The sequence below is a fragment of the Trichosurus vulpecula genome, chromosome 7, assembly GCF_011100635.1.
Source record: "Trichosurus vulpecula isolate mTriVul1 chromosome 7, mTriVul1.pri, whole genome shotgun sequence".
NCBI classification, from domain to species: domain Eukaryota; kingdom Metazoa; phylum Chordata; class Mammalia; order Diprotodontia; family Phalangeridae; genus Trichosurus; species Trichosurus vulpecula.
Window position 1 is genome coordinate 44,484,278 of NC_050579.1, and position 18,074 is coordinate 44,502,351.

At 47.2% G+C, this 18,074-nt stretch overlaps 1 protein-coding gene across 1 annotated transcript in view; it reads left to right on the plus strand.

Moving 5' to 3' along the window:
• Positions 1–514: 514 nt before the first annotated feature.
• The window catches only part of RORC (RAR related orphan receptor C), a 31,118-nt gene continuing 13,558 nt past the window's right edge, over positions 515–18,074 (plus strand). Inside the window, exons 1-2 of the mRNA XM_036767880.1 lie at positions 515–596; positions 3,256–3,285. Of these exons, the coding sequence (XP_036623775.1) occupies positions 557–596; positions 3,256–3,285 (70 nt within the window). The 5' untranslated portion in view covers positions 515–556. The remainder of the gene's footprint in view (positions 597–3,255; positions 3,286–18,074) is intronic.

Genomic DNA, 18,074 nt, shown 5'->3' on the forward strand with positions numbered 1-18,074 from the left:
GCCCCCAGTCCCATCTGCCTCCAAGCTACCTGTCTCAGCTTTCTCCAGATCATTTGCAGAGCTCAGGACTATTCTGTGTTAGTTATATAGTGGTATGTGCATTCTGTATCTCCTAGGCCTTCAAGGGATGGGAGATCACACCAGGGATGGGAGATCACACCTGGTCTGGGAGATGCAGGGGCAGCCTGAAGGGTACAGGCAATATAGGGAGAGGGCTTGGAGGAACCAAGGTAGGGAGGTGGGTTGGAAAAGAGGCCCAAGCTCCCCTGCCAGATCCCCTGTATCTCTGTATCCTCCATCATCTGCCTCTTTCCTCATCTCTCTTTCTCTCTATTGTTCTTCCCTCTGACACGTACCTTCTCTGTCCTTCCATTTCCCCAGTCTCTTTCTTCCCCCTTCCCCCCACTTGCCCATAGTGCCAGGATGCTCTGCCAGCCACTCCTCTCCCCTGCCTACTGCCTAGCCAGGTGCTCCCTCCCTCTTTCCCTCCCTCTCTTTCTCCCCTGGGCCCTGATCCCCACCCGGGACCAAGGACTTCCAACAAGTGAGCTGCCCCATGGACAGGGCCCCACCGAGTCACCACAAAGCCACAAGGGGTAAGACAGGGAGGGTGGGAAAGGCACAGGAGAGAAGAAGGGAAAGAGATAGGAGGATAGGTAGAGAGAAGAGAGACAGGAGGTGGAAAGAGAGGAGAAAAGGAACAGGAGGAAAGACAGGGAAAGGGGAGAAGCAATGAGGAGAAAAGAAGGAACAGGGAGAAACAGGAGTGGGGGGGGAGAGAGAGAGAGACAGACAGACAGACAGAGAGAGAAAGAGAAACAGAAGAAGAAGAGACAGGGGAGAGAGAGACGTTATAGGAGAGAGCTGTAAAGGGAGAGACAAGAGAAGAGGAGAGGTAATGAGAAAAAGTAGAAAGGAGAAGAAAGAGAAAAACAGAAGAGGAGAGACAGGAAACAGAGCTAGAAGAAAGAGAGAAAGGAAAAGAGGAGTGATGAGATAGAGAGAGTTAGAAAAGACAAGAGGAGACCACCAGAAGAAAGGGGGAGACAGGAGAAGAGACAGAAAAGGGAGAGAGAGGGGACTGGGAAAGATGGGAGGGAAGAGGAAAGGAAGAAGAGAAGAGGGAGAAGGTCACAGTGAGGCGAGAGAAAGAAACAGGGCAGGGGGTGGGAATCTTGGAGTCTATGTTCAGCCAGTGTGTTGTGAGTCTCTGGCTGTGTGTGTTTCTACACACACTTAATTATTAGGGTCCTATCCACACCTTGGCTCCACATCCCTATGTCTGAGTCCCTCTTGGCATCTCCCAGTTTTCCTGGTGTTTCCCACTTGGCAGTGCCCAAGCAGAGGGAGCTTAGTCCTGGCTGTAGAGGATAGTGGGGAGTATTGGGAAGGGCATGCTCCACCCCGTATCCTGGAGTAAGCTCACTTTTTGATGTCAGTGCAAGTACCAATAGGGTAGGTTTTTAATTCTGAGGGGGTAGGGTATTGTATTGACCATGAGACAATTGGTAGGCAATTTTCTGGGTATAGAAGCACCAGGGCAAAAGAGGGTACACTGAGATTTTTGATATCTTTTTATATGATGGACACTTTGGGCAATCTAGTGAAGTCAGAGACCCCCTTCTCAGAATAAAGTTTTTAAATGCATAAAATAAAATAGATAAGATTGTGAAGGAAACCAATTCTAAAAATAAACTCATGGATTCCCCCAATTAAAAATTCCTGAATCTAGTGCCTCAGATGTAGCAGAAAGAGCATTGGTCTTGGAGTTAAAAGACCCACCGTAGCTATGTACTAGCTGTTTGGCCCTGGGCAAGGAAAAAGCCCCCTGGACCACAGTTTCTTCTTGGGTGATACAGTAGACAAGAGTGCTGTGCCCAGAGCCAGGAAGGCCTGGGTTCAAATCTAGAGTCTGACACTTATTAGCTATGTGACCAAGGGATAAATCATTTAACCGCTGTCCGCCTCAGTTTCCTGATCTGTCAAACTGGGCATAATAATAGCACCTACCTCCTGGTGTTGTTCTGAGGATAAAATGAGTTCATATTTGCAAAGCACTTTGCAAACCTTAAAGCGCTGTATAAATGCTATTATTAGGATTATGAGGCAAAATGAGAGCATTGGACTATTCAATCCAACTCAAGCATGATTTATTAAGTGCTTTCTTTGTGTCTGTCCCTATTCTAGGGACTGGATGACCTCTAAAATCACTTCTAGCTTTAAATCTGTGAACCGATGACTTCTGGTCCCTCTAAACCAGCTAAGCTGTCCCTGCCACTCTCTCTGTTTACTCTCTGGTCAGCATTACCTAGAATTAGACCCTCCCAGGGCCTCCATGGTCAGGCCATCACAGATGTCAGAGTGGCCAGGCCACTTGTAAGTGTGTGTGCACATGTGTGCATGTGCATGTGCGTGTGCGTGTGCGTGTGCGTGTGCGTGTGTGTGTGTGTGTGTGTGTGTGTGTGTGTGTGTGTGTGGTGGGCAGGAGGAAACCTTTCGCTATGCTGGCAAAGATGGAGAGAGGGAAGGATGTCTTTTTCCATCATCAGCCCCCAGGGCATCCAGGATACACACAAATGGCTGAACCCCAAGAATACTGAGTACTGGTGTACCATATCAGGGAGGAAACAAGAAAACACTAAGACTAGAGCTAAGAAAGATTAGGTCCAAGGAGACAGGAGTACTCTCCCACTCCCTCCTCCTGTCTCTCCTCCAGAGGTTGTCTCTCCAACTGACAATCTGGAGGTTTACCTAGTGGGGTACAGGGAGGGGAAGAGGGAGGCATTAGGCCACCGTGGAGCTGAGGGAGTCAGGCAGCCAGTCTTTTCCAACCTGGTGGAGCTGGAAGAACAGGGGGAATAAGATCTATATGGCTGGAGTGAGTAGGAAGCCAATAAGGGTTCCCCAAGTCTTGGCAGGCCTGGGGGCAGTCTAAGGTGAAATGCCTGGTAACTCTTACTTCTTAACCTGTCTCCCAGATCCAGAGGTGAGTAAGGCCTCTTGGCCTCCCCCTTGCCCCATTATGTACTCTATTCTACCTGGACCCCAAACTAAAATTGGTCCAGATCAGTGTGGTACTGTGGGCTTACAGAAGCTAAGGAGGTTCAGCCACAAGTTTGGTTGAGAGGATAGGGGGCCAGTGTGTTGGGGGGGGGTGGGTGTATTTGTGACCGATGAGAGGAAGGGCACTCTCATCTCTTGGCCCTACTTACCTTCAATGGGCCCAAAGTCCTCATAATTCTCCTTTTCTTACAGGGTCTGAAACTGCCAAGAAGACCCATACCTGTGAGTGCATATATGCATGTGGTGGGGGGCTGGGAGATGGGGATTGAGACAGGGCCCAGGCGGGGGGAGGGGTGCCTAGACTTAGAATTTTAGAGAAACGGACAACTTTGAAAAATTAAGGTGGGGGAGGGCAAAGATGGTAAAAGATAGGAGAGAGATCAGAGGAGATAAAACGACCAGGAGACTGAGAAAGATGGGACAAGGTGGGGAAAGAGAGAATGAAGAGAAATATTTATTGACATTGAGAAGATGGAAAGATGGAAAAAAGAAAATGTAGGGAAAGGAAGGATGAGAAGAGAGAAAAAAAGAGAAAGTAGATGATGGGGAAATAGCCTGAAAAGACAGGAGGAGATGAGCATTGGCAGATAGGAAGACATAGGAGATCGGAGAGTAGACAGGGACGGAGGAAAGAGCAGGGAGGGAGGCTCAGCATGGAACTGGTGAGGGAGGCTGGCAAGAGGATCTAGGAGGGCTCTGTGGCCAACCTGGGGTTTGGTGTTCATCTCTGTGGTTAACACATCCTGAGGTGTGAATAGGGAGAAAGAACCGTGGCAGGGAGAGGGGGCCAGAGGGGAGGAGAGGAGGGAGAAGCAGGAGCCCATCCCCCCCACAGGACACCAAGTGTTTCCTATTCTCCCCCTCTACACACACACACACACACACACACACACACACACTCACACTCACACAAACACACACACACACACACACACACATTCTTTTTTGACAGTTACTGAATTTCCTTTTAGGCACAGCCCTGCCCCTATCCCAACCCAAGAGACAATGGTCAGGGCCGAAGGTAGGGAGTGTGGTTCCCATCATAAGTCATCCAGTTCCACCTCCACCCCCGGGTGTCCTCCCCTGAAAGCTCCAAGGAGTACCTGAGCTCATATCTGGATAAAAATCAAACAATCCTGGGATCAGGGAGCTTCCCTTGATATTCTGTCCCTGGGTCTCCCACCCCAATCCTTCCTGATATCTCATTTCCATCCCACCTGCTATAAGAATTGCTGGGAAGCGTCCCCTTGGGACTAGAAGTGCCCTAGAGGACACTTCTACTCTCCCCAATTGCCCCAGGGCTGAGGAGGTGGGGGAGGGGGGTGAGTTGCAGAGAAGCTGGGGGCTAGGGATGTCGCATCCTCTTGGGTGGGGGGTTTGCCCTGCTCAGCAGAATTCTTAAGGCCTCCTCCCCTAGCCACAAGGCCTCACGGAAATGCTGAGCACGACCCACCCGGGGAGGAAAACGGGTCAGGGAGTGACGTGAGTGAAGTGTGTTGAGGGGAGGAGGGGGCAAGGCAAGGGCCGGCAGTACGTGGGTGGGGGGAAGTAGGGGATTTTTGGAAGACCTGGAATGGAGAGAGATCAAAGTCCTATTCTTCCTTCCACTCCCTCACCCCGTTCCGAATCAGTCCTGGTCAGGACCCTCCTTAGGCATCCACTCTGACCTTCTCCAACCCAGGCCCATTGGCCATCAGCACCCACTTTCTCTGGGCATCAGAGGGCAGCACGTTCCAAGCAGACCTCTCTACTCAATCTCCTCTGAAGGTCTTTCTGGTCCCAGAAAAGTCATTGAAGCCTTCCAACAGGACCAGACTTGGGATGGAAAAGGAGAGTTGAGGGGCAGATCCTCCAGGCTGAGACAAAGCCCAAAGAAAGCATTACCCTTACTTCTCCCTTTTCCTAGCCCCACAAACAGAAGTTTCTTGTCAAGAAATGAAAGGTGAGAGAGGAGGTCTTGGACATTCAAGGTGATAGACCCTCTTCAGACCATTCTGGGCAAGTCCCAAGGATGGGACTTGGACCACTGTCCAGGGTCCAAGGGTCTAAGCTGTTTCCTCAACTCAGGGATACCTAGGAAGATACTCCATTTACCCCTAGAAGGGTGGCCTGGATGACTGAGATGATGCTAAACCAGGCCCTGGGCACTCGTTCCTAGGGCGGTATCTGGCAACGAAGGACAATATAGGTATTTTGAAGACAAGAGGCTAGGGATTAGGGGGTAAGACAAGGAGGGGCCAACCCCAGGTGTACGTGAGTCTGGCTCCCACTCCCCCAGGCCCCTGAACCAACCAGCAGATGGAAACAGCTTTTGCTGCCTGTGGCTGCTCACATGTGGTTTTGGAATTTTCCAACGCCTGCGGTGATTGGCTGCCTTACCCAACACCCTCCCTGCTACACACACCCCTTCCATTGCCCAGGCCCAGATTGGCCACAAGTGACGCCCATCACCCCTTCCCCACCCCTGGGGGGGGCGTCCCAAAGCCACCTGTGCACTGTTTACTTTAAACCCCCCCTCCCCATTGCTGCCTGGGCAAAGAGAGGCGAGGAGAGCTGTGGATGCCGTGGGCTGCTAGTGCTGCTGACAGACTTTGTCTCCTGCTGCCCCCCAGCACTACCAGTGCCAAGGTGCCCTTCAGCCTCCCCCAGGACCCACAGGTGACCTGCCAACCAGGGTGGCTCAGCCATGAGAAGTAAGTGAACTGGGGCAAGGGGAGAGATATGTGCTCAGCCCAACCCAGCCCCTAGAGAAGAATGGGAAGATGTCCTGGGAGAATAGCTTGCGAGAAATTCTGTTCCTTCTGGAGCACTGTGCAGGTAGAGGTGATGGGGAAACTCACACGTGTATTACTAGATAGGTCTCTAGTGACGTGGCTATTGGCAGAGCTCACTGCTGAGTACCGCTGAGTTACAGAGTAATGGAGAGAGGAGCTGAAGGTGGCTCCAGGTGCCAAGGAATGAGGGTTAGGGAGAAAAGGGAATAGGGAATTGTAGTATCCGGGTCTTAGAAGGAAGAAGAAATATCCATTTTACAAAGGAGTAAACTGAGACCAAGTCAAGTGAGAGGGAGAACAGGAACTAAGGCCAACATGTTGTCCTCCATATCCCAGGGATGTGAGGATTGACCACGACCCAGCCAGTGCAGTATGTGTTCAGACGTGTGTATATCTGTGTTTCTTTGAGTGTGCATTTATGGATGTGTCCAGGATAAAGTGTTGGAATTAAGAGCCACCAAATCATCTTTACTGTCTTCTCACAGTAAGGCTCATGTCCCTGATGAGCACCGACATGAAAGGACCAACAGATAAAGTGTGTATTAGCCGAGCTGGGGCAGGACAGAAGGAAAGTTCCCTTGCGGATCACGAATGGAAGTTAGAGAATACCTCATAGCACCAAAGTTTGGAAGAGTGAGTGCAGGGGAAAAAGAAGGTCCCATGCTGCACATTCTTCCATCCCCTGTGGGCTAGAGCCAAACAAGCGCCTAACTGTCTTTATTCTCCATAGAGAAAGCCTGGGCCCAGTCTGGGTTAAGCCGGGGTCCTTGGTGTATATGAGGAGAATGGAAAAATCCTTGGGCTCAGGGGAATTGTAAAGAGGAGCAGGAGATCTGAGAGGTGCCCCAGACCAAGGGTTTCCCTATAGCCACAGGAGAAAGGACCTGGAGAAGACAGTCAGGATCCCTAAGTTCTCTTGCTGGCTCTTGGGTTCACCAGTTACCGTGAACTATGAGAGTTTGGAACCCACTTTCCTCCTCTATAGAATCAGACTGTTGACAAAGATCTCTAAGGTCCCAGCAAACTAACCTTCTATGAGTCCATATAATTGTGGGAAATCCTGGATGAAGGAAAAGGATTTTTTATGGAGGAAGGTTGGAATTGAATGTCCCAATGAGGTAGGTATCTGAAGGGGGACATAAAGACTATTGACAGATAGCTTGTGAATGAATCAAATGGCAGCTCTCCCACCATGATTGTAGATGGAGTTAGGGTAGTGGAGGGTGGATATGAACCACACCATTCCCCAGCTTTTCTACAGATGGGTAAAGGAATCTCCAGCAATTTGAGGCTAGGCATCACCCACCTGAGTCTCTCAAGGGCTCTCAAGATGCTAAGAACCCCTGATAGAGTTAGCCAACAGCTGTTAGTTGTTTCCAATTGTTCTGATCAAAAGAGACCCCAAAATAAAGGGGAAGTAGTCCTGGTACATAGTAGGTGCTTAATAAATGTTTAGTGTTTGGTTGATTGAGTCAGGCAACATAGAGTCCTGGGAGAGAGATCAAGAGATCAAACCTATGATTTCTTTAGTAGAAGGAAGAAATTCCCTCTACCAATGCTGGTACCTCCTCAATAGCTTATTAGTCAATCACTAACCATTTATTAAGCACCTACTGTATGCCAGGCACTGTGCTAAGCACTGGGAATACAATAAAGAGGTAAAAGACAGTCCCTGTCCTCCAGGAGCTTAGGATCTAGTGGGAGAAACAACATGCAAACAAATGTAAGGAAGCAAGATGCAAACAGGATGAATAGAAGACAATTTTAACAGGAAAGACTTCTCTTAACTAGAATTAAGAGAAGTTAGGGAAGGCTTCCTGTAGAATGTAGAATTTTGGTTGAGACTTCACGGAAGCCAGGGAGGTCAGTAGACCCAGTAGAAGAGGGAGAGCTTTCCAGGCTTGGAGAGTGACTTGCCCAGGGTCACACAGCTAGTAGGCACCAGAAAAGGGACTTGAACCCAAGCTGGCTCTGAGGCCAGTTTCTATCCACTATGCTGTACGGCTTTGCACCAAGGGATAGAAACAAAAACCAAGAGTCAGGGAGAGCAAGGGAAGTACATCAAGATTCAAGCAGAGAATAAGAAAAGGTAGATACTCCAAGGGATAGAGCAGAAGAAGAGAATCAAAGAACAGGATGATGTGATGGTGACAATGCCTCACAGTTGCATAGGGCTCGCTGTCTCTCCCTTAGACCTATCCCTCCTCCAGACTTCCCCCAGTCTACCAAGGGCACTGCCAGCCTCCTCTTCAATCACCCAGATTTCTTACCTTAAAGCTGTCTGCTACACTTCTATCCCCCTCACATCTCTATATCCAATCATTTGCCAAGTCTTGTTGCTTCAACCTCCGTAACATCTGTCCTCCATCCCCTTCTGTCTAATCACATAGTAATCGCCCAGGTTCAGGGCCTCATTGCCTCTTACCAGGACTGTCTTGCTAGCCTAACTGGTCTCCCAGTTTCCAGTCTCTCCCCTCCTCCCAATCCACCTCCACATTACTGCCAAGCAACCTTCCAAAGACTCAGGTCTAACCATTTTACTCCTCAACTTGCCAACCATCATTGGTCCCCCATTACCCTCTAGAACTTTTTTTAAAAGACCCCTCAGACTAACCTTAAAGACACTCCATAGTCTGGCTCTACCTTCCCAGTCAATTCACATTACCTCCCTCTATGTACTCTATGCTCCAACCAAGCTAGACATCTAACAGTTCCTGAACTCGGCCTAACCAACTCCCACTTCTATGTATTTTCATAGAGCACCCCCCATGCCTGGAATCACTTACTTTTCATTCCTGCTTCTCAGAATCTTCATCTTCTTCAAGGCTATTCTCACAGGCTACCTCCTCTGTGATGCCATTCCTCCCGTTGTTAATGCCTTCTCCCTCTGCACAGTATCTAGCATTGACTTATTTGTCGATATCGATCTAGAGATGAATTCCCTCATTTTATAGACAATAATAATGATAGCTGGCTTTTCTATAGTATTTTAAAATCTGCTATGTGCTTTATATATATATATTATCTCCTTTTGATTCTTATAATATATATTATATATTCTTATAATATTATATTTTCTTTCAATTCTTATAATATTACATATTATATATAAATATTATGTATTATATATTCTCACAATACACATTATCTCATTTTGATTCTCACAATAACCCTAGGAAGTAGGTGCTATTTTACAAATGAAGAAACTGAGGCCCATAGCGGTCACACAGAGCTAAGATCTAGGTGGTAGTGCAGGAAGGTGGATTGGTTTTAGAATTTCTTCCTGAAGGGATCCTGGGAGTCTGGGTCTTCAAGGTACTGTTAGTTTGCTGTCCAAGGGGGTCAGTAGTAGATAAACTGTCTATATCCATGTGTATATCTAATATCTAATCCTAACTCAGGTATTTGACAATTTGAGATTTGCAAATCACTTTCCTCGCAGCAACTCTGTGAAGAAAACAGTACAAGAATTATCATTCCAGGCCCTATTTTAGAAATGAAGAGATCTAAGAGGCTGAGTTACTTGCTTAGGGTCCTGTTCGTAAGTGGCTGAGGCTGCATTCGAAACTTAGTCTCCAGACTCTCAAGTATAGCTCTCCGCCATGATGCCTCCCCTCTGCTCGGTGGATGAATATTCTCCGGGAATAGGGATGCATTATATAGGCACTGACTCCAGGTCAGCTCTGAGTCAGAGGCAAAGCTCAAACTTTTGTTAGTGGAAGACCACACCCCAGGCAAGGACCCAGCACCATGAACCGGTTCATAACTGCACTATATCATCCCTTCTAAACTAAAGGGAGTTGAGAGTCAGAGAGGGGACACACCCTGAAAGTTTGTTTGTGGGGGTCTCTCTGTCCAAGAATCCCTCTGAATTCCATCAGCCCTGCCAACTCAAACCTACAGCCACCTATATCTTACTGTGTCCCCTGTGCCAGCCTGGCTTGGTTATGGCTAATGCAGTGAAAGAGTCTTCTTCTCCACAGGGACAGCAAGGGAGGAGGTAGAATCCCAGACCTCTTAAATAGGGATCCAATCCCCTAGAAGCTCCCCTATGTGCTTTGGGCCTTGCAAGGTCCTGCCTCCACCCTCATACCTGCCCCCTTTTCTCATTTGTATTCAACCCCTCAAAAACCAGCAAGCCAAAGCATTAGCTACCGAAAGGTCCCATCCTGTCCCTACATAACGAAAGGAACCATTTTGCAGCCCAATTCTATAAATATTTATTATGAATCTAGTGAGTACAGAGCACTGGGCTGGGCTTTGGTGGGGATGCAAAGCTTAGAATCCCCTCTTTCATGAAGCTAATCGTTTGGCCCAGGAATGAGGCACAAACATCTATTGCTCCAATTCACCATATTATGTAACTCAGTACCATGTGAGGTCTGAGGGGGAAAGGTCACTCGGTAGGTCAGGGAGGTTTGGCTTTAAAGGATAATAAGTAGGAATTCAGCAAACAAAGGGCAGGAAGAAAAATGAAAGAATAGGAGACATCATGAGAGAAGACACAGAATTAGTGTGGACCCCTACCTAAAGAGTTCCCAAAGTTCCTATCACCTATCCACCATACTCTTTCTGGCCCAAATAAATAGGACAGCTCCAAACCTGATACACCCCAAGGAAGGGGGACGTGACAATCATCACTATAAGACTGAATGGTGCTATTTCTTGTGATCTACCCTCCATTCTTCATTCTGCTGCAGTCTTTCTTTTGCTGTCTTCAAGAAAGACGAAAAACCATACGATTTGGCAGGACCGCAGATGACAGGTCCTAGACCGGTAGGAAGTAAAGGGGAAACGAGGCCTGTTAGTATGTTTGCAGAAAACCTGGGGGACGGAGAGTGACAGAGGGGGTGGGGGACGGGGAGAGAGAAGGAGAGATGGGAACCCAGGGCATGAGGTCCAGGGACTCAATCAACTGTCTTCTGTTCCTGGCCCCAAAGGAGGCTTTTGGCATTCTCCTGAAAGGATGGAGGTTTGGTCCAGTAAGTTAGATCTATATTTTGGTCTAGTAGGCTAAATCATGGGGATGGAGTTGAAGCCAGCAACAGAGCCTGGGGCTCCCAGCCTTCGCTGTTCCCATGATTCACCTTCCCCACCCCATCCCCCCAAAACTACAGGGCCCTCACAGGGTGGTTGTTTTGAGCTTGGCTCTTCTGTTTCCCCTCCTTTCTCCTGTCTCAGACTGCGGGGGTGGCGGGGGCACAGAGAGGGGATTTCGGGTGGCTGCCTTCTCTTTGTGGCTTCTTGGAGCCCCAGACACTCTCGCCCACCTGAGTTTTGGCTCCGATACTTTCTCAGCCCCAGGCATCCAGGTGTGTCAGCAGAAAACTCTTCCCCGGGGTCTGAGAGGGATAGGAATGAGTTGACCTGGGGTGGGTTGGGGGGGACAACAAAGTAACAACCACAATAAAGTGGTTCTCCCCAGCCTTTGCGCCCCCTGCCTTCTTGCCCTCCCCTGCGGTGGACCCTAGCCACCTTGGTTTCTAGCATCACAGAGGCTCAGGTCTCTGGTCAGAGGGAAGTGAGAATTAATGTGGGGAGAGAAGGGGGCCACTCTCACCAGAAGTAGGGGAGGGGGGTCTAGAGTTCCCTGCTTCTCAGAGCATCCCATGTTGGGAAGGGGATTCCCATGCTCAGGGCCAAAGCCTTGTCCATGTAGTAACGAAAAGGGGGGACAAGCGGCTAGAGCTGTAATCCTCAGGAAGAAAAGGAAAACTAGAAAGTTTAGAAAAGGTAGGGGAGTGAGGACAGAAGTTGAGGGTAGGAGAAGCTGAAAAATCTGACTCATCTCCCTTTCCAAAGGAGGGATCTCGCTATAGAGGGTAGAGGAGAGCTTAGCTCCTCCTCAAGGACTACCTTGGGCCCAGGCATTTTTGGAAGAAGGTAGGAACAGGGTAGGACACAAGAGATGAAAGGCATGATGGGGTTAGAACGAGGGAGGCAAAGAGCTAGTCAGAATCAGGGGTAGGGGACGGAACGAGAATCTCCTAGTCCTAAATGCGGATATTTGGCATAGAATCATAAACTCCTAGAGCTGCTAGAAAGAGCCTTAAAAACCTAGTCCCACCTTTCATTTCCTAGATGAAGAAGCCAGGGCCCAGAGAGTGGAGCACTTGTCCGTGGTCATACAGCTTGTGAATTGGCAAAGCCAAGATTTTAATCTGGGTCTTCTGGCCCCAAGTCTCCCGCTCCTCCTTAACCCTCCCTGAATTCTATCCTTAGCAGAGAATATCCCTGGCCTGCCTTCCCCCTAACTTCTTAATCGCCCCCTACATGGGACATTAACACACACTCCCTGGCCATCCCAGCTAGCCTTCTTCCCCAACATTTTAAAATTAGCATTTGGGGAGAAAGGAAAGAGACTAATCATGAGCCTGAAGAAGAAGAAGGGAACTCAGGAGTAGGCTAAGAATTAGGCCAGCAGGATCCTCATTATCCTTCCTAGTTTTCACCTAAAGAACTATGGATACTCCTCTTAAGGAAGCTGGTAATACGGTAGATAGTGCTGAGCCTGGAGTCAGGGAGCCCTGAGTTCAAATCCAGCCTCAGACACTTATGAGTTATGTGAATCCTGGGCAAGCCACTTACTCTCTGTTTGACTCAGTTTCCTCAAATGTAAAATGGGAAGAATAAAAGCAGCCTCTGCCTCAAAGGGTTGTTGTGAGGGTCAAAAGCAATTGATCGATAGTGTTTGTAAAAGCGCTTAGCACAGTGCCTGGAACACGTACCTTCTCACTTACTTCTGGGATTTTCCCTGATGCCAGGGCATTTAAATAGGACATGTCTGCTTGGGGGCACTTTGCCAGCCAGGACCTCTTCAGAGGGCCTAAGTTTATCTCCTACTTGAGAGGGGGGTTGAGATGAAGCTTGGGGAGAAGAGCCCTAATTATTTCTCCCCTATTTCCACCCATGCCAGGTACCAATTGGATGTCATGTGTTAGGGGTAGTGGGATGGACGGGTGATTGTGTGACAGCAGTCTTCATGTCAGCAAATATAGTATGGACTACCATCTCCTTTACCATCAGAGCAATTACAACAGCTCGTAATTTTAAAGGTTTAACAAAGTACTTTCCTTACAGCAACCACGTGAGGCAGAGAGTATCATCCCTATTTTACTGGTTAGGAAACTCAGAGAGGTTAATTCATTTGCCCAGGGTCACACAGCCAGTAAATAAGTGTCAGAGCTGGGACTCGAACTCAGATAGGTCTGTTGCCCAAGCTCAGTGTTCTTGTTGTCAGGTCGCCTCTCCTCCTACCTTCCACTTCCCTGCCTCTCTGGCAAATGACACTGTCAAGGGCTGGCCCTGCCTGCCCCAGGTGAGGGAAAAAAAGCCAAGAAATCATTCCCCCAATGTCTTTTCCAATGTTGCCATGGAATGAATGAATGGGAGAGCTCAAGTACTTCCAGAGTGACCAGGATAGGAGGCATGAGAATGGAGTCATTCAGAGAGCCATTCATTGAGGCAGCCTCTTCCCTGGAGATCTCTAAGGTTGTGGGAGAAAACAGCTATCTGTTCCATCTCCTGTCCAGGCCTAGGGAGGAGCTGTCTGGCACCGAAGAAGAGGGGAGCAGAGGCTGATCTCAAGAAAGTTCTCTCCCTGATATAGAAGGGTGTGGTACAGGAGTGTGTTCTGACCTCATCAGTAACTATATATAGTTAGTTAATGATCAACTATAACGCACACCCCCCCCCCCAACTCTAAACAGGAAGGAGGGATAAGGGAAGACCTTCCCGAAGGCAGAGGTTAGGTCTAGCTGTGGGAGTCGGGGAATTCGGGGGTTGAGCTGGGCTGCTGCTGACCTTTGCTTGGCTCCAGTTCCTGGCATCATCTGGCCCTGAGAGAGGAGGGTTCCCGGCAGACCAGATCCTGGGCATCGGTTTGAGTAATCCCGCGGTCTGTCCATGACTCACCTTCTCCCTACCCCTCCTCACCCCCCATCTCAGCCAAGGCTCTTCTCAAGGGGCCTGGGGTTTGTAGGTGAGTTCATCGAGCTGTTTTTTGGCTCTTGGTCTTACCCCCCTCCCCAAACCTCAGACACTTTCTCTTTGAGGTTTTGGGAGGGTGGAAGTACAGGGTTTATGGGAGGGAGGAAGGGGGTTTGGCAAGGGCTCGACAGAGCTGGTGAGGGCTAAGGTACCGGGCACTGGGCCAGAGAGAGTGTAGGTGTGTGTGCTTGTGTGGGCACACGCTCCACAGGACGGGGTTCTCGATGTCTCTGTTTTCATCTCTCCGTCTCTGAATCTTTCTCATTATATCTTTATCTCTGTCTCTCCAGGTCTTGGTTTGCCTGTTTCTGACTGATTCTCTGGGCCCATCTCTCTGTTTTCCTTTAGTCTCTATTATGTATTGGTATGTCTCTTTGTCCCAGTCTCACTATCAGTGCCTTGCCCCTATATCTCTTTACTCAAGTTTATCTGAACTTTAGCTTCCCTGCCTGTATAAAACAATCTAGTTGGACCAGAATGCCCTCTGAGGTCTGTTCTAGCTACTATGTCCTGTGGTTCTCTGTGATTCTCTCAGAGTACCTTGTATAACTAGCTGTGGTATGTGAGGCCTCGATCAAACCCCCAGACTTCAGTCCAGGACTTTTTGTAGCTGAGTTGGCCCTTTTCCTCCGTGGGAACAATAGAGGCTCTGACCTCAAGGTGGGGTTCTAAGACCATGTCTAGTAGGGGAGAGAGCCACTTTCCAGCCACCTGGGTCAGGAGAGATGTGTCCGAGGTCATACACTGTGGTTAGCACATGCACGCACACGGATGTGGTTCCTGAGGAAGGGAAGCAGGAGGAAGGTCTACAGTGGCTAGTGGGCAAAGAGCTCAAATGCCTGGGTTCCCACCGTGGTTCAGTTTACAAATCTCCACCCCTTGTCCTTGACCCGCTAAGTTACCCTGGGCCAGTTTCTTCCCTCTCTGTGCTCAGATCCTGGAAAAAAGGTGACGGACACTCCTAGGCTTCTTTACGTCTTGTCCCTACATTTATAAGCACATGTACATGTCTCTTGGTGGGCATGTCCTCACCTCTGGGAAAACAACACAAATGAATATAGCACTTCAAAGCAACTCAGCACTTTCCTCAAATGAGATATGGAATAAAGATTGGGCCTGTGATTTTTAAAGGGAGCTTCCAGATGACAAAAGTCCCTCACCTGGAGAGGTCAGCAGCCCATAGTCTGAGAGTTGCCTAGAGTACTTGCCCAAAGTCGTACAGCCAGTATATGTCAGACAGGATGCACAATACAAATGTAGGCTGTTCTTACGACTTCTTTACAACAGTCCTATAAGGTAGGTAATGCAAATAGTATTATCTCCGTTCTGCAGCTAAGGAAACTGAGGCTTACAGAGATTAAGTAACTTGTCCATGGTCAACTCATAGCCATTATGGAGGACCAGACCTTGGCAAAGCTATAAAGTAGGATATCAGAGCTGGAAAAAAAAACCCTTAAAATTCATCCGTATTTGAAACCAGAGCCCACAGACAGGGGGGTGACTTCTCCAAAGTCACACAGCTAATTAATAACAGACTAATGTTGTTTTAAATGTCCCTCTTTTTTTTAGCATTTTTGTGGCAGCACTGTCACACTCCCCACTCCCAACAAACACACACACACACACAGAGCCAACATGTTCTTTCCTTTGCCCCCCTCATCAAAACCAGTTCTTACCTCTTGGAAAAGAAATTGAGAGACTCATTTGTGCTAATATGTTAATGGTTAGTAATGAATTGTTGTTAAGCGATCCCATGAGTATTTGCATTTTATCTCCTGACTATACCTTAAGCCAAAAGAATGGCATGCAAATGGTGGATTTCCTTCTTTTCACTTTTTTATGTTTTATTTTTAATTGAATCTTATTTTATTTCTAGTTCAAAATTCTCTCCATCCCACCTCCCCTTCCCCTGCTTGTTGAGAAGGCAAAACCTGTACAAATAGGTAATGTCCAGCAAAAGAAATTCTCACCATTTTAGGAAGGAAGGATGGAAGGGAGGAAGGAAGGAAGAAAGGAAGAAAGGAAGGGAGGGAAGGAGGGAGGAAGAAAGGAAGAAAGGGAGGGAGGAAGGAAGGAAGGAAGGAAACATTCTTTAATCTTACATCAGCTCTCTATCTAGAGGTGGACAGCCGCTTTCATCATGAGTACTCTGCAGCTGTGGATGGTCACTATGTTGATCACAGGTCCTAAGTCTTTCAAAGTTGTTTATCTTTACGGTATTGTTGTTATTGTATAAATTGTTGTGGTTCTGTTCACTTCACTTTGCATTAATACGTACATGTTTTCCCACATTTTTCTGAAATCCTCCCTTTCTTTGTTGCTTACAGCATGATAGTATTCCATCACCTTCACATACCATAAGTTGTTCAGCTGTTCCCCAATTGATGGACATCTCTCGTTTCCAATTCCTTGCCGTCACAAAAAGAGCTGCTATAAATCAAATGTGTATTTTCACAGGATCATAGATCCTACGGAAGTGATCTTAGAGGCCATCCAGTTCAACCCTTCATTTTCACGAGATTTTGACTCACCCAAGTTTACTTAGTTACTTAAAGGCAGAGTTAAGATTTGAACCCAAGATTCTCTGATTCTAACCCAAGTAGTCTTTCTACCATATCTTGATGCCTCTCGATATTTCTGCTTTTCAGAAAATATAATGCCCAGAACATCAGACTACAAAGGTGGCTCAACCCAGACACAACAGCCATCACCCCCTCATTCCAGATCCTGTGCCTCTCTTAATGTATTTGTTGTCATTGTTCAGTCGTTTTCAGTCGTGTCTGACTCTTCGTGGCCCCATCTGGGGTTTTCTTGGCAAAGATACTAGAGTGGTTTGCCATTTCCTTCTCCAGCTCATTTGACAGATGAGGAAAGTGAGGGGTAAGTGACTTACCTAGGGTCACACAGTTAGCAAGTGTCTGAGGCTAGATTTGAACTCAGGAAGAGGGGTCTTCTCCATCTACTCTATCCACTGTGCCAACTAGCTGCCAGCTCCCTTAATATATCCTCTAATAATATTAGCTTTTTTGGCTTCTATGGCACATTTTGGATGCATACTGAACTTAAAATCCGCTAAAGCCAACAGAACTTATTTAAGTTTCTTTTACATTAATTAATTTTTAGTTTTCAACATTCACTTTTATAAGATTTTTAACAGAACTTTAAAAAAATCTTTTTAAAGTTTTATCGATGCCTTTGCTTTTATATCACAGTAGTTTCCTAGTATACTCCCACCTTGGTCCCCTCTCTTATAACAATGGAAAATGTGTCAGAAAAACTGACTGACAGAACAAATGCATCTGGCAGTATATGTAATATTCCACACCTGATGTCCCCCACCTCTCTGTTAAGAAGAGAGAATTGTGTTTTATTATCTGTTCTCCAGGGCTAGGATTGGTCATTACAATTAATCAGAGTTCCCCTGACTTTTTGTATGATTTATATTTACATTATTTAGTCATTATGTATACCTGGTTCTTCTGCTTATTCTGTTGTACCAATTTATATAAGCCTTCCCATATTTCTCCAAATTCCTCATATTTGTCATTTCTTATAGCACAATAATATTCCATTGCATTCATACACACAATCTGTTCTGCCATTACCCAATCAATGGGTACCCACTTTGTTTCAAGATTTTGGCTATCACAAAAAGTGCTCTGCAAATATTTTTTTGCGTATATAGTATCTTCCTTTGACCCCCCTGTATATACCCAGTTGTGGGATTGCTGGGTGCCCCCAGATCTTTTCCACTTGAACTCTTGGGCTAGCCACAACTGTTTAATACTGTATGAGGTCAAAGTTGATGTTTGGAATGCAAGGACAGGATTTTTCATTTCTTCCTTTTAGATATCATCCTATTCAATCGATCCATCACTTTAGCCTGTTGCTATCTTTTGAGATCCAGAATCTGTCACTCACTAGGTTTGCTATCTTTTCAAGCTTCATATCCTTTGCAAATTGGACACATTTATCCGAGTCATTAATAAAATGTTGACAAGCAAATGGCCAAAGCCAGGTACCCAGGGGTCTGTACTACAAATTCACATCCCTCCAAATTGACATCATCTCATTAATTAGTATACTAGCATCCTATTATTCATGTAGGTCCAAGTCTGCCTAATTGTATTATCTAGTGCAGGGCTGTCCAACCTTAGATTTTTATTGAAACAATAGACAAAATATTTTGATTTGCCATTTTAGCGAGAGCTATGCGGTAGCTCAGCTTCGTTTACTAAAGCATTTATG